This window comes from Homarus americanus, unplaced genomic scaffold, assembly GCF_018991925.1.
Source record: "Homarus americanus isolate GMGI-L3 unplaced genomic scaffold, GMGI_Hamer_2.0 scaffold25483, whole genome shotgun sequence".
Taxonomy (NCBI): domain Eukaryota; kingdom Metazoa; phylum Arthropoda; class Malacostraca; order Decapoda; family Nephropidae; genus Homarus; species Homarus americanus.
The window spans coordinates 7902630-7918255 of NW_024726235.1; the positions used below are offsets into that span (position 1 = coordinate 7902630).

General features: G+C 39.8%; 2 protein-coding genes across 2 annotated transcripts; both read left to right on the plus strand.

The window, feature by feature from the left end:
* The first annotated feature begins 6222 nt into the window (after window positions 1-6222).
* Window positions 6223-8417, plus strand: LOC121865568 (crustacyanin-A2 subunit-like). The gene is made up of 5 exons (XM_042365085.1): window positions 6223-6317; window positions 6558-6686; window positions 6989-7079; window positions 7313-7422; window positions 7808-8417. Exons 1-5 carry the CDS (start codon window positions 6315-6317, stop codon window positions 8054-8056), a joined length of 582 nt encoding a protein of 193 aa, XP_042221019.1. The 5' UTR covers window positions 6223-6314; the 3' UTR covers window positions 8057-8417.
* Window positions 8418-11747: 3330 nt separating this feature from the next.
* Window positions 11748-14057, plus strand: LOC121865569 (crustacyanin-A2 subunit-like). The gene is made up of 5 exons (XM_042365086.1): window positions 11748-11842; window positions 12086-12214; window positions 12576-12666; window positions 12955-13064; window positions 13450-14057. Exons 1-5 carry the CDS (start codon window positions 11840-11842, stop codon window positions 13696-13698), a joined length of 582 nt encoding a protein of 193 aa, XP_042221020.1. The 5' UTR covers window positions 11748-11839; the 3' UTR covers window positions 13699-14057.
* Window positions 14058-15626: the final 1569 nt, after the last annotated feature.

Consider the following 15626-nt stretch of genomic DNA (forward strand, 5'->3'; position numbering starts at 1 on the left):
TGAAATTGTAACTTCTGGCGAGAACTTGTTGATATTCCGGTGGAGAAGAGGGTTCAGGGGAGGGAGTTGGTATGGGCCAACTTAACAGTTGACCTGGCTGCTCCGAGAGGAGCACCAGGTACGTCTTGACCCTTCGGTGGTCAAGGATGTAATAATAATAATAATAATAATAATAAGAATAATAATAATATTAATAATGATAATAAACGGTCAATTTATAGTAATGCACCGGTCTTTATTTTGATATTAAAAATGTGCTTTTCCTATAGTATTTGATGAGTTTCAAACGAATTTGATATTCATTTCCAACCAACAAAACCTAACTTAACCTTATCAGGGTTGCACCTCTTCCGTTTCTTACTGTTCGCCTGAAGAAATCTGGTGACACCGCCAAATGTGTTGTTCTTCACGCACTGTACACTGATTATTACACTTTGGACAAACACACCGTGTTTTCTAAAAAAAAATTGCCTCACTATTTTTCTGATGAAACTCGGCAATTGGCGTAAAATAATCTCTATCACAAGACCTTTTCTGTAAGATGTAAGCAAATCACGGAGACACTTGTGACTGACCAAATCTAATAATATTGAAAAATTAATATCTCGCTTATCCTTAATTTCCGGTGGAAATATCATAGAAGTAAATGGTCTTAGAAGTGTCTAAACATTACGAAATACATATTAATAACAGTAAAAGAAAGACCGGTGTAAGACTAAAATTCACCGTCAAAACTGTTTTTCCGATGGTTTTGAACACTTTTTACCTAGATTTTTATAACAAATCTCTAGATTCTGAGATGGGAGGGGGGTGGGGGGCTTACCTCAGAAACTATTGATCTGCTCCAGAAATGAAGGTCAAATTCGTTCATAATATATAAAAAAGCATCGGAAAAAGTTTCAATTTCGATTTCATCTAGTGGCAACAAGTGAAACTGTCGGATTCTTTGGTCAATTAGGTCATGTCCTATCACTATCAGGTTCATTGTTATTCATTTACGACAGAAGTGTATAGAACGAAAGTACTCAGAATATTGAGATATATCTATTGCATGCGTTAAAAAAATTAAAATCGCTGCGAATACACTTGTAAAAATTTACCGAATCTCCACCCAGCTTGTTTCACAAAAGATTAACCACCCTAAAACTATGCTAACCTAACCTCATCTCCCCAAATACTGTGGTGTTATCTTTAGGTGAAATAAGCTGGGGTGGAGATTTTTCAGGTGACTCCTAATTAATATTTTGGAATTTGAACCCAGAACTTACCTTAAAACACCCGGCTCTCACCTCCTGGTAATCATCTCTCATACCAATTGTAGAACATTAATAGTCTTCAGTTTCTTGTATACGGTCTGCTTCATCAAGCTCTTGGCGTAGTTGCAATCACTCTTGATCATTTCTTCTTTGGTGATTTTTGCTTATGGTCCTTGTCTTTCACGTAATAGTCCTTGAACGACAAGCTCAAAGTGACGGTTACGGACATGATGGCTCCAGTACTTATTAATGCTTATACCCCTTGTGCACAGGTCGCCTCTGATCTGAATAAAATCGTCTGGCGTTAGCTAAATAAAATATTAAACATGGCTTCCCTGTAGTAAAGGGGTTAGTATAGATATTATATTTATAACTACCCAGTACACTGCTACCACAGCCACAAGTCATGTAAATGGTACCAAAATGTAAAGGTAAAGTCACAGGATCAATAGCCTCTTCCAAAACGTTGCCTAATGTATTCTTGCTAAAAAAACATTCACGATAATGTCAAAACAACAGATGACTTACGCCTACGGGACCAGGGCACGACTGACAGCCCGACAACTACACGGAATCACAACACCTTCAAGTTAAAGTCAACAACGACACAGTGGGTCAGTGACACTTGATCCCAAGACTATAATTATACGAAAGATAGGAAAGCAACTATCCCTACCATTAAAAAAGATGTACGGTTTAAATCCACGACAGTGCCATCTATTGAGCTGGCGCATCACTATACGGAGCATCATTTTAAAAGGTTGTTAACGTGTCAATTTTTCATATGAAATATGTTTAAGATATGCTAATATAACCAATTTTATATTTTCTCCATATAATACACATAAAATGCATAAATTAGTCGTCCACCTTGCTATGTTATAATGAGTTACTGGAAGAATTGTTACTCCCTTTAATTTTTATTCATGTTTCATGTATTCATTTAAGTCAACTGAATGCCAACTCATTTTCTATACTTAAGAATATAAAATATTACATTGTTTTTTTATGATCATAAGTAACATTAATTTTCTGCATCTCCACTGTGTTTAGTGCGTTAATTGATAACCAGATTTGGTGCTCTAAGGATGCATTTAAAAAAAAAAACAGTATTTTTTCTTTTGCATATTACTGCTCCACAGCATACGAAATAAGGTACTGTATAATAGTACAGTTTCATTGATAAGCTGTGTCAGCACTTATTCAACGTCTATCCAAGAATGCAAAAAATAAGAGGAGCAGCAATTTTTATAGTCCTCCCCCTCCCTCAATAGCTACTGTGCAGAGGTTCTCTGAATCGCCGGGTCAGTTCCTGGAAACGTCTAGCTCCAGTACCTTGTCGCGACCACGCGCTAGAAAAACTTGGACACTTTCTTCTACTGCCCATATTCTAATGATTCACTGGTGCGATGGTCGAGTTAGGTTGGAATAGACCTTCAGGCCATTGAAACGCTGGAATATGTACAACAGTATCCGTACTGCCGAATGATTGTTAATTTTGTACAGGCGTCAGTATTCATATTCTTATATTGGGTTACTCACTGTACTTCGAACCCGACAGAATAATAATAAATAAATACTTTCTCTTATTCGTGCATCCAGTGCAATCGCTGGGAATTTTAGAAATTTGTCTATTTCGCCCATTTCTTTATCATTCCGAAATACTGTAGTATACCAAGGCTGAAATCAAAGTAAAATTTCACCTAATAGTTTCCGATACCGTGCAAAATGTGCAATGTGTAATCAACGTGGGGATTGACAGATTATTACAGTACAGCGTTACCTTGTTTCCTTTATCAGAACATCACCCAGATCAATAATAATCAATGGATAACCTTATTATTTATTGCATTTTCCGTCATAAGAACATAAGAACATAAGAAAATAAGGAGTCTGCAATAGGCCGGTTGGCCTGTGCATGGCAGCTCCTGTCGAGAGTTACTACCACTCTCTATCATCCATGAATCTATCTAGCCTCCTTTTGAAACTTTCCAGAGTTCCCGCACTTACTACAAAGTTGCTAAGCTTGTTCCACTCATCCACCACCCTATTTGTGAACCAGTTTCTACCTATCTCCCTCCTAAACCTAAACTTATCCAACTTGAATCCGTTGCTCCGAGTCCTATCCTGCTCGGATATTATAAGAACTTTATCTATATCCCCTTTATTGATTCCTTTCACCCACTTAAATACTTCTATCATATCTCCCCGCACTCTTCGTCTTTCTAGGGAATGCAAGTTAAGTTTCTTTAATCTATCCTGATATGGAAGGTTTCTAAGTCCCGGAATCATTTTTGTCATTCTTCGCTACACCGACTCTCGTGAATTTATATCCATTCTATAATAGGGGCACCAGAACTGAACCGCATAATCGAGGTGCGGCCTGACTAGTGCAAGATATAGTTGCAATAAGACCTCTGCACTCTTGTTACTTACACTTCTAGATATAAAACCCAATACTCTGTTTGCCTTATTTCGAACATTAACGCACTGTTTTCTAGGCCGTAGGTCCGGGCTTACAAGTACCCCTAGGTCTCTTTCACAAGTCGACTTCTCTAGGTTGATGTTGTTAAGGGTGTATACATTATAAGTATTTGTTCTTCCAATATTAAGTACGCTGCACTTGCTGGTGTTGAATTTCATTTGCCATTTTTCAGACCACCCCTGCAGTTTATTTAGATCCTCCTGTAATGCATTTGCATCCTGCCCTGAATTAATTTGCCGCCCTATTTTGGTGTCATCCGCAAACTTGCTTATGTCACTGCTGATCCCAGTATCTAGATCGTTTATGTAGATTATGAACAAGAGTGGGCCTAGTACTGACCCCTGGGGAACCCCACTGGTTACACGGCCCCACTCAGATTTAACACCATCTACGCTGACCCTCTGCGTTCTATCGGTGAGCCATGATTTTATCCAATTTAAAACTTTCCCCTCGATACCATGAGCCTTAATTTTTCTCAGAAGCCTCTGATGCGGTACTCTGTCAAATGCTTTGCTAAAGTCTAAGTAAATAACATCGTAATTTTCGTCATTATCTACTACCTCGAAGACTTTCCTAAAAAACGTTAGCAGATTTGTTAGACAAGATTTTCCCTTTGTAAACCCATGTTGAGAGTCGTAGATTAATTTGCTTTTCTCTAGATGCGATCGGATGCTATCTGCTATAATTGATTCAAGAAATTTCCCCACTACTGACGTCAAACTGATCGGCCGGTAATTTGACGCTGATGCTCTGTCTCCCTTTTTGAATATGGGTACTACATTTGCCTGTTTCCACAAGTCTGGCACAACTCCAGTGTCTAATGACTTTGTAAATAAGTTTACGAGGGTCCGCTAATCTGTTCCCTACACTCTTTCAAGACTCGAGGGAAAATTTCATCCGGCCCTGGGGATTTTGTTTTCTTTAGTTTATTTATCTTCTTAAGAACATCCTCTTTTCTGATAGTGATATTCTTTAATTTCTCTTCTTCCTTTCCCTTAAATATCAGTTCCACCTCTGGAATTTCATCGCAAATTTCTTCTGTGAAAACTGATAAGAAGTAGCTGATCACTCAAAGGGCATTTACTGTACAATACGCAAGACTAAAAATTCGGGAACCAAGCCAGTATGCCGGGCGGGAGACCGGGGACTCGGGGAGAGTTGCCAGCCCTACCGTGGCTCTTTGAGTGCACGTGGGGCCCCGAGGCTGTGTTAGATCAAGGTCAATAATGACGCTACGTATCTCTCGTACATTCCTTCAGCTCTGGGTGAAATAATCCATGATTATGGATTTGGCGGCCGAATAAATGCATACATAGTTTACCCGGCTGTGAGTGGATACCTAGTTTTACAGTTGGGAAGTGAAAGCGGTCGAGCACAGTGTTGGTTACGATACCTCCTTGTGTACCAAACTCTTGGTACAGTGAGGAGTATCCGCACTACCCCTAAGAGTCATCAGAACTGCTGGACACATTTTCACACCCTTACTGATAAATAAATTTGTGTAACAGTGGCCCAAGGTTAAAAATGCTTTGAAAGCATGAAGGGTTGATGTATGATAGATGATTAGTGGGTTTCATATTTTTTACCTGACGTGACATGACTAGTTATGTCGCCCGTTCTTATAATCTCTTCTTATGTTTGCTGTGTGGTTGGTGCGTGGATTAGTGGATGTCATGTTTTTTGACCTGACCTCATGTTTTGTAAGGTCACCCTGTGTACATAAGCTCTCTCTCAGTCTTTGTTATTCAGTTGCCTATGATGATGTCTTGAATAAAGACGAAAGCTAAGATTCTCCATTGTTTCCCTTTTTCCTGTGTGATTTTATCAAGATTTATCTTCTCCACATTTCCATTGCGGATCTACACGAAATATATATGTCAGTATTCGTTTGTTCGTGCACAGTATACGAACAAAGGACACTCAAAAGGAAAGTCAGATTCAGGGCAGGTTAGCCCCCACGCAGGAGCGGGGCTAGTTTATTGAGCGCTCCTTGCATATCCTGTGCAAGGCGAAGTGCTGAGCATTACTATGTCCAACAGGGAAGTATATGGAGTTCATGCTGGGTTTCTTATATTTAAATAGTCGAAGGGCGCAAGCACCTGAGGGGCCATTGTTTGTGTTAACAAATTACAAGTAGCGATGGAAGGATAAGTGTACAATATACTACATAGCGAGGATTCCCTGTGCATGTTCGTCTGTATACGGCAAAGCATGATAGGTCTCTAATTATGTAAACGGCCTGGAAAGATATTTGGTCACATAAGAACATAAGAAAATAAGGAGTCTGCAATAGGCCGGTTGGCCTGTGCATGGCAGCTCACGTGGGATACAAGTACGCAAACTAACCTCCACCCTCCAGGGCCATCAGTTACATGATGCAAGGCGGGGAGGGCGGGTGTTGGGGTGGCGAGGTGGGGGCATGGGGGAGGAGGGCAAAAGGGAATATATAAGGAGCAGCCAGCGCTCATCCCTGCAGTACGAGTTGCGACCACCAACGATCGACTTCCTTTAGCCTGCGTTGCATACTACTTTATTTGTAACCTCATTCATCTAACTCAACGTGTGTCTTCACAATGGTAAGACTAAAAGCAACGAAATTTTTCTATTTCATGGGAGTACTGTAATATGTAAAGAAAATATTATGCAAACATTCACTCACATGTTTTTTTATATTGTTACTGATTAACTTTCATTGGTCACAGCTAAATGTTGGGTATTTGAAATTATAATGATAAGAACAGGAATTTAATGCAAGGCACTTTTTATAATTTCATGATATTTTGTGGTACTAAGAGATCGTTTTGTTTTTCTTGTAGATGTTTCTTGTGGTTGTAATGGTGGCGGTGGTGAGTTCCGTGGCAGGTCTGCCTGCACCTGACCTGTCATACATTCGAAATGGAACTTGTCTACAGATGTCAACACACCCTACACTTAACTACGAGAAGGTACATACAAATCAAAGTTTATTTTCAGTATAAACGAAAAACCATTATTATTATATTTTTTTTGCCAGTGGTCTTTGGGAGGTCTTAACCAATCAGCCTTTACGTGTTTTTTAACTAGATATTTTTTTTTATCTGCCAAAAGTCATTAATAATTATGTACAGTGGTTATCTTAAATACGACAAGTATTTATCAAAAGAATTGCAGAAGTAATGAACTACAATACAATTTATTCATTCAATTAATAGCATATGGCATTTTCTTTGTATATATTTTCTTGTAGTGACGGATTATTGTTTCGCAGTTCTCAGGTGTATGGATGGAGGTGGCGTCCAGGCCCAACATTTTCCGCTCCGCCAGGCAGTGTGTCACTGTCCACTTGTCTCCCTCTCAAGGTAAAATACAGTCATGATTGTGACAGTCTGTTGACAAGTAGTTTTGCACAATAATTGAAGTTCATTTAGTCTCATTGTATTCAAACTTATAAATAAGTTCTCTATACATATACAGTACATAGGTGAAGAAGTCCACAGGGACATTATATATATATATATATATATATATATATATATATATATTTGTGTGTTGTGTGTGTATGCAGTATATAAAGCAATGTTTTGTTATGTAGGAGGAGTGGAGAGCGTGACGTCAGCAGTGAATGCAGAGGGTCTACCTTCAGAGGTTCCCACACTATTAACTCCTCAGGACGATCCCTCAGTCTTCACCGTCCTCTACCACGTAAGTTAATATAGCGGTCTGTACTGTAGTAGCAGAAGTGACATCTAATGTGATGGTCGTTGTAACTTTTATCAGTACCTGTACAGTATTGGGTTACTACAATGGGGATATTTTGGTTACACAGACAAGTTGCATATTCTTTTATTTCTTGGCACTATTTTTATTTGCTTCCTGTTACTTAGAATACTTTCAATTGAACAAGAAATATTATACAGTAGTACTATACTTAGATAAAAAATAAATTAAATGCTTATTTTGAACAATTGGTACGGTTTTAGATGTAAAGGAAGTGTATTTAGCAATATTTTTAACTTATAATTCAAACGCACATTTAGAAGAAAAATTAAGCTTTTGATATATAACTTAACTTCACCTTACTATGCAGGGTATAGCTACGGGAAAACTATCGGTGGTTGACACTGACTACACCACCATGGCTTGTGTCTACCAGTGTCAACAGGCCACACCCACCCAAAAGGTTGAGTGGGCATATGTGTACTCGCGGGATCTGAAGGAGGCCGCACCAGCCAACAAGAGATGCAGAAAGGTCTTCAAATCTCAGGGGTTCGATGTGGAGAGTATCATGTCCTCGCCACATCCAGCGGAGACGTGTAACACAGCCGTGGCTGAGTAGATAAAGGCCCCTCCTCTGCCTTCACTTTCTCCCAACAATGCCATCTGATAGTGGCTTTTGTCGATTGGGACAGGCGTCTTGCCTTCCCCTCAAGCATCCAATGTCTTTGGGACAGTGTCTTCCCTGGGAGTATCTCTTAACTTGTAACGTAACTTGTTACCCAGTGGTAGGATATGTCCCTCCCAGAACTGGCTTATCTATTGATAAACCAGTATGTTATTGGCATAAGCGAGATTGTAGGTGAGCAGTAGATGGTGAAACAAGCGGCACTACTACTGTGGAATTCTGCAAATGTGATGTGTTATCTGTGATGAATTATTTATTTTTGTACTATGCATTTTTAATAAAAAGAACCTTATCATAAGTGTATTTCTTGTTGATCAATATTATTACCACCGGTACTACTACTTCGCTGTCACTTGGAATCGAGTAGGACAATCATCCAGCTATGATTCAATAATATGAGTTATTAAAGATATCACCTTCGTTGGTGAGCTCTGAGGTGACGCGAGAGGCTGGTACGGGACAAGTAGGGCAGTCCACAGGACATGTGGAGAGCTACATATAGTGTGGGAGAGGCGGTGGCAGCGTCTTTCTGGCGCTGGCGCTTGTCTGCCTCGCTATACAGTTGGGCAAACTCGAAAGTATTGACACCTCATATGGTGCTTCTCCATGCGTTACGGTGTGGAGTAATCGTCTCCCAGGTGAGGGGTTAATTTGGCTCTTTTAAAGGTTTAAGACTATTCTTATACCTTTTCTCTTGCCCGCCAGCATTACGTTAACCATTCGTTCGGTGGCTGTAAAGTAGTTGCTGTACAGGTACAGTAGTTGCTTTGGCCAGTTCAACGTAGTTGTTTATGGATAATGGGAGCCTTGATGCTCCTACAGTTTGGTGTTAATGAGAATACTGGAATTTGTTCTCTTGTCTTCCCAGTGAACTCAGAGGATGGAATGTAGACTATGTTGGTAAAAGTTTTCAAGTGCCTTGAGGTGCCTCCTATATGTGACCCATGTCTCGCTGCCATACAGCAGGGTCAGGAAGACTACTGATCAAGATATGTGCAGCTTTGTAGATAATTTCAGCTCCCGACAGCTGAAGACAAGGGTACGGAGTCTGCCAAAGGCTTGAGATGCACATCTGATCCGATGTTGAATCTTTTCACCAAAGTCTGCGGTGGTGGACAGGTGGGAGCCAAGGTACTGAAAGTGGGTAACATGAGAGAGAGTAGTACCATTAAGCTGGATGGATGGTGTGTGTGTGTGTGTGTGAATTTGATTTTTTTATTCTTCTCCGCCCTGCCCCTAGTTCAGCTACATCTTTACTATACACACACATATACAGTATATATATATATATATATATATATATATATATATATATATATATATATATATATATATATATATATATATATATATATATATACACTAATACGGAAACATTTCAGAAGAGGCAGTTATGAACTCAAGTGAACAGATAATTTGATTGAAATAAGAGTATGAATTTCAGGAATTTAGTAAGAATATTCAAATAATGCCAACTGTCCTTCCCTCCACAATGAAGGGACGAAAGTGGCCAGACCCTTTATGACACCCTTTTAGATAGCCTCTCTTACTCTCGCTGTTTGGGCTGTGATTTGATATCGAACTATCTCACTTGTTAACACTTGCCTGAATGAGTGTAGGTAGTCGCTGATAGCTTTGATGAAACTGGGTGAGATATTAGGTAATCTCACAGAGTGTCACCTTTGATACAGTCGTAGATTGGTTGATAGTTGAAATCGTCACAGCCGCCCTGGGTTGTACTTTTAATTATCTTAGCTTGTAAGTTACACAAGTACACACAGGTTCTGTTATCTTTACTTGTTGTTCCATGGTTTAATGTAAACACACGTGTGATTTTATAGTTATATTGGATAGTCTAGTCTTACAAGGTTGGTTGTTGACAGACTTATGAGCATTAGCTTGTAATTAGCTAATATAATGAGAGAGAGGTACAGCCTGGGGAGCTAGGCTCACAACACGTCTCTTTGGTATCGTGTCTGGCTGTTAACTGGCCGACCTCTCTGAGTCTGGTTGTTGGAAAGTAATTCAAACGTCAACACAGACATAAAATCTAGACAAGCCTACTCACACACGGGGGGCTGAGAAGTAGATTTATGGGTTGTATACCCGAGAATGTGTAAAACACAAAAATTATTAGAAAGAAGCAACGCGATTTGTTTCTCCCACATAATTTTTCACACTCGGAAGCCATGAGGGGCTGACGTGTGGCCGTAAGGAGGCCAGGAAAATGGGCCGCATTTTCGGTGTTGACCAGTTGAGGGGGTTGGCTTTGTTGTCTTTGCCTTTGGGTTCCCCACACGAAGGTACTTGGTGGGGCTAGTGTGCAAGCGGTGGAGGCCCTTCATTGTTTGTTGATCATTGTTTTAAAAGGGCTAAAAATCCTTTCATTCTACTCAAACCAGGCAAATTCCTACACTTATGAATATTTTGACTCTGCCTTATCGCAGTGAATTTGTCCCGTTAGTTCAGTCCCTTAAATTATTAAATGTTAATGTTGTTTTTAAGTAAACTCAACAATTACCAATATATTAATCAAGAATAGCCCAACTTTGAATGTAAATGGAAGTGTTTACTGCATTCCATGTAGCAATGGTAAGGGAAATTATGTAGGACACACTGGGAAAGCATTGCAACTCATAATTAAACAGCACAAGTACAATATCAGAACAGCATCTGAAAGCAGTGCCTTGTTCGTTCATGTTAGGAATAATAATCATCCCATGGATTGGGAAAACAGCTTAGAAGTGTATAAATCATCATGTGTCACAGAAAGACTTCTGGTTGAAGCTAGTTTGATTAGGGAATTGAATTCTAAAAACCTTAGTGATGGTCAGTATGTATAAATATATATATATATATATATATATATATATATATATGATGTAGATACATAATGAAAATGTGGATTAGATAAATCTTATATACACATATACACACACACACACACACACACACACTAGCAGAGGGCCCGTGTGGCGGCAAATCAAACCTGAATCTGTCATTCCCTTTGGGTGTCTGTATTCTTTTATTCGTGTACAGTATACGAACAAACGAATACTGACACTCAAAAGGAAAGTCAGATTCAGGGCAGGTTAGCCCCCACGCAGGAGCAGGGCTAGTTTATTGAGCGCTCCTTGCATATCCTGTGCAAGGCGAAGTGCTGAGCATTACTATGTCCAACAGGGAAGTATATGGAGTTCATGCTGGGTTTCTTATATTTAAATAGTCGAAGGGCGCAAGCACCTGAGGGGCCATTGTTTGTGTTAACAAATTACAAGTAGCGATGGAAGGATAAGTGTACAATATACTACATAGCGAGGATTCCCTGTGCATGTTCGTCTGTATACGGCAAAGCATGATAGGTCTCTAATTATGTAAGCGGCCTGGAAAGATATTTGGTCACATAAGAACATAAGAAAATAAGGAGTCTGCAATAGGCCGGTTGGCCTGTGCATGGCAGCTCACGTGGGATACAAGTACGCAAACTAACCTCCACCCTCCAGGGCCATCAGTTACATGATGCAAGGCGGGGAGGGCGGGTGTTGGGGTGGCGAGGTGGGGGCATGGGGGAGGAGGGCAGAAGGGAATATATAAGGAGCAGCCAGCGCTCATCCCTGCAGTACGAGTTGCGACCACCAACGATCGACTTCCTTTAGCCTGCGTTGCATACTACTTTATTTGTAACCTCATTCATCTAACTCAACGTGTGTCTTCACAATGGTAAGACTAAAAGCTCTGAAAAATTTCTCCTATTCATGGGAGTACTGTAATATGTAAAGAAAATATTATGCAAAAATTCACTCATGTTTTTTTTATATTGTTACTGATTAACTTTCATTGGTCACAGCTAACAATGTTGGGTATTTGAAATTATAATGATAAGAACAGAAATTTAATGCAAGGCACTTTTTATAATTTCATGATATTTTGTGGTACTAAGAGATCGTTTTGTTTTTCTTGTAGATGTTTCTTGTGGTTGTAATGGTGGCGGTGGTGAGTTCCGTGGCAGGTCTGCCTGCACCTGACCTGTCATACATTCGAAATGGAACTTGTCTACAGATGTCAACACACCCTACACTTAACTACGAGAAGGTACATACAAATCAAAGTTTATTTTCAGCACAAACGAAAAACCATTATTCTTTGGGAGGTCTTAACCAATCAGCCTTTACGTGTTTTTTTTAACTAGATATTTATTTTTATCTAATTAGATATGGAATTGTTAGGTATAAAAATTGTGGTAGGAAGTTATTTATTAAATGCGGCATTTTTTAGTACTGTATATGCCAAAAGTAATTAATAATTATGTACAGTGGTTATCTTAAATACGACAAGTATTTATCAAAAGAATTGCAGAAGTAATGAACTACAATACAATTTATTCATTCAATTAATAGCATATGGCATTTTCTTTGTATATATTTTCTTGTAGTGACGGATTATTGTTTCGCAGTTCTCAGGTGTATGGATGGAGGTGGCGTCCAGGCCCAACATTTTCCGCTCCGCCAGGCAGTGTGTCACTGTCCACTTGTCTCCCTCTCAAGGTAAAATACAGTCATGATTGTGACAGTCTGTTGACAAGTAGTTTTGCACAATAATTGAAGTTCATTTAGTCTCATTGTATTCAAACTTATAAATAAGTTCTCTATACATATACATGGGTGAAGAAGTCCACAGGGGCATTATATATATATATATATATATATATATATATATATATATATATATATATATATATATATATATATATATATATATATATATATATATATATATATATATTTGTGTGTTGTGTGTGTATGCAGTATATAAAGCAATGTTTTGTTATGTAGGAGGAGTGGAGAGCGTGACGTCAGCAGTGAATGCAGAGGGTCTACCTTCAGAGGTTCCCACACTACTAACTCCTCAGGACGATCCCTCAGTCTTCACCGTCCTCTACCACGTAAGTTAATATAGCGGTCTGTACTGTAGTAGCAGAAGTGACATCTAATGTAATGGTCGTTGTAACTTTTATCAGTACCTGTACAGTATTGGGTTACTACAATGGGGATATTTTGGTTACACAGACAAGTTGCATATTCTTTTATTTCTTGGCACTATTTTTATTTGCTTCCTGTTACTTAGAATACTTTCAATTGAACAAGAAATATTATACAGTAGTACTATACTTAGATAAAAAATAAATTAAATGCTTATTTTGAACAATTGGTACGGTTTTAGATGTAAAGGAAGTGTATTTAGCAATATTTTTAACTTATAATTCAAACGCACATTTAGAAGAAAAATTAAGCTTTTGATATATAACTTAACTTCACCTTACTATGCAGGGTATACCTACGGGAAAACTATCGGTGGTTGACACTGACTACACCACCATGGCTTGTGTCTACCAGTGTCAACAGGCCACACCCACCCAAAAGGTTGAGTGGGCATATGTGTACTCGCGGGATCTGAAGGAGGCCGCACCAGCCAACAAGAGATGCAGAAAGGTCTTCAAATCTCAGGGGTTCGATGTGGAGAGTATCATGTCCTCGCCACATCCAGCGGAGACGTGTAACACAGCCGTGGCTGAGTAGATAAAGGCCCCTCTTCTGCCTTCACTTTCTCTCAACAATGCCATCTGATAGTGGCTTTTGTCGATTGGGACAGGCGTCTTGCCTTACCCTCAAGCATTCAATGTCTTTGGGACAGTGTCTCCCCTGGGAGTATCTCTTAACTTGTAACGTAACTTGTTACCCAGTGGTAGGATATGTCCCTCCCAGAACTGGCTTATCTATTGATAAACCAGTATGTTATTGGCATAAGCGAGATTGTAGGTGAGCAGTAGATGGTGAAACAAGCGGCACTACTACTGTGGAATTCTGCAAATGTGATGTGTTATCTGTGTTGAATTATTTATTTTTGTACTATACATTTTTAATAAAAAGAACCTTATCATAAGTGTATTTCTTGTTGATCAATATTACTACCACAGGTACTACTACTTCGCTGTCACTTGGAATCGAGTAGGACAATCATCCAGCTATGATTCAATAATATGAGTTATTAAAGATATCACCTTCGTTGGTGAGCTCTGAGGTGAAGCGAGAGGCTGGTACGGGACAAGTAGGGCAGTCCACAGGACATGTGGAGGGCTACATCTAGTGTGGGAGAGGCGGTGGCGCTTGTCTGCCTCGCTATACAGTTGGGCAAACTCGAAAGTATTGACACCTCATATGGTGCTTCTTCATGCGTTACAGTGTGGAGTAATCGTCTCCCAGGTGAGGGGGTAAATTTGGCTCTTTTAAAGGTTTAAGACTATTCATATACCGATTTTCATCTCTCAAATCCGGAATAAAAATCCCTAATTCCTGGAATTTACGGGAAAAATTTCTCAGAATTTTCCATATAATATTCCCCTCGAAAAATTGTTCCCAAGGCCACAATTTTCTGGAAAATTATGGCTCTAATGGGGACTACCCGTGCCGCTTAGGTGATCAGAGTAACGTGTGCTTTATTGAGCTAATGAAATATACAGTAAATGGATCCTCGTGTTTCGAAGCCGGGTTTGGTAAAACGTAACTCCACCTAAGCGGCACGGGTAGTCCCCATTAGAGGTTCACGGCGCCATAAAGCTCGTTAAACAGGCTTTGTGTGGCCCAGAGGTAATGTTCCCTTGTCACAATCATAAGATCGTGGGTTCGAATCCTGGCGGGGTGAGGTGTTGATTATATATATATATATATATATATATATATATATATATATATATATATATATATATATATATATATATATATATATATATATATATATATAAGGTTTAACACTTACCTTAGTAGAAGAGATGGGTCGGCATACGAGGATGGGGGTTGGTTCCGAGGCAGAGGGCAGATTAGTGGCCCTCAGGTGAATCACTATCACTATCCACCATAGTTGTCAGGCCCTCCCTGACAAACCCCTCAAAGTCACCATCACTGTCACTATCACTGGTTTGGGCTGGCTGTGGTGGGTTGCCGGCGAAGAAGTCGGTGATGCTATGCTGACGACTAGTGTTGATGTGGTCGTGATACATCTGTATGTACTGCTCCATACTTTGGTCTAGAAGGTTATTGAAGACTTCATACCGGTGATTGACATGGTCTTTTGAAAGGGTGAGCTTTAGTTTCTCGGCAAACTCGATAGCATCCTTTACATCACCATGAGTTAACTTCTGTTCTCTTGCTGCCGCACCACCTTCCTCCTCACTGACGTCATCGTCTTCCAACATCTCGTCGGCAGTCACCTCAGGATCCCTGATTACCACCATGATGTCATCGTTGGTGGTCTCGGAGAAGCCTGCAGCTGTAACACTCTGTGCAGCTTCTCTTGCAAGGTCCAGTGCCACTGCAACAGACTGAACCTCACCAGTCACAGGTTGCCTCTGCCTCCCACCTGGGATACCTTGCAACACATGCCGCCACGTGTGACGAATCGTTGCCACAGACAGCAGACAGCCGCCCCCATGGCTCCACCAAGAAATCAA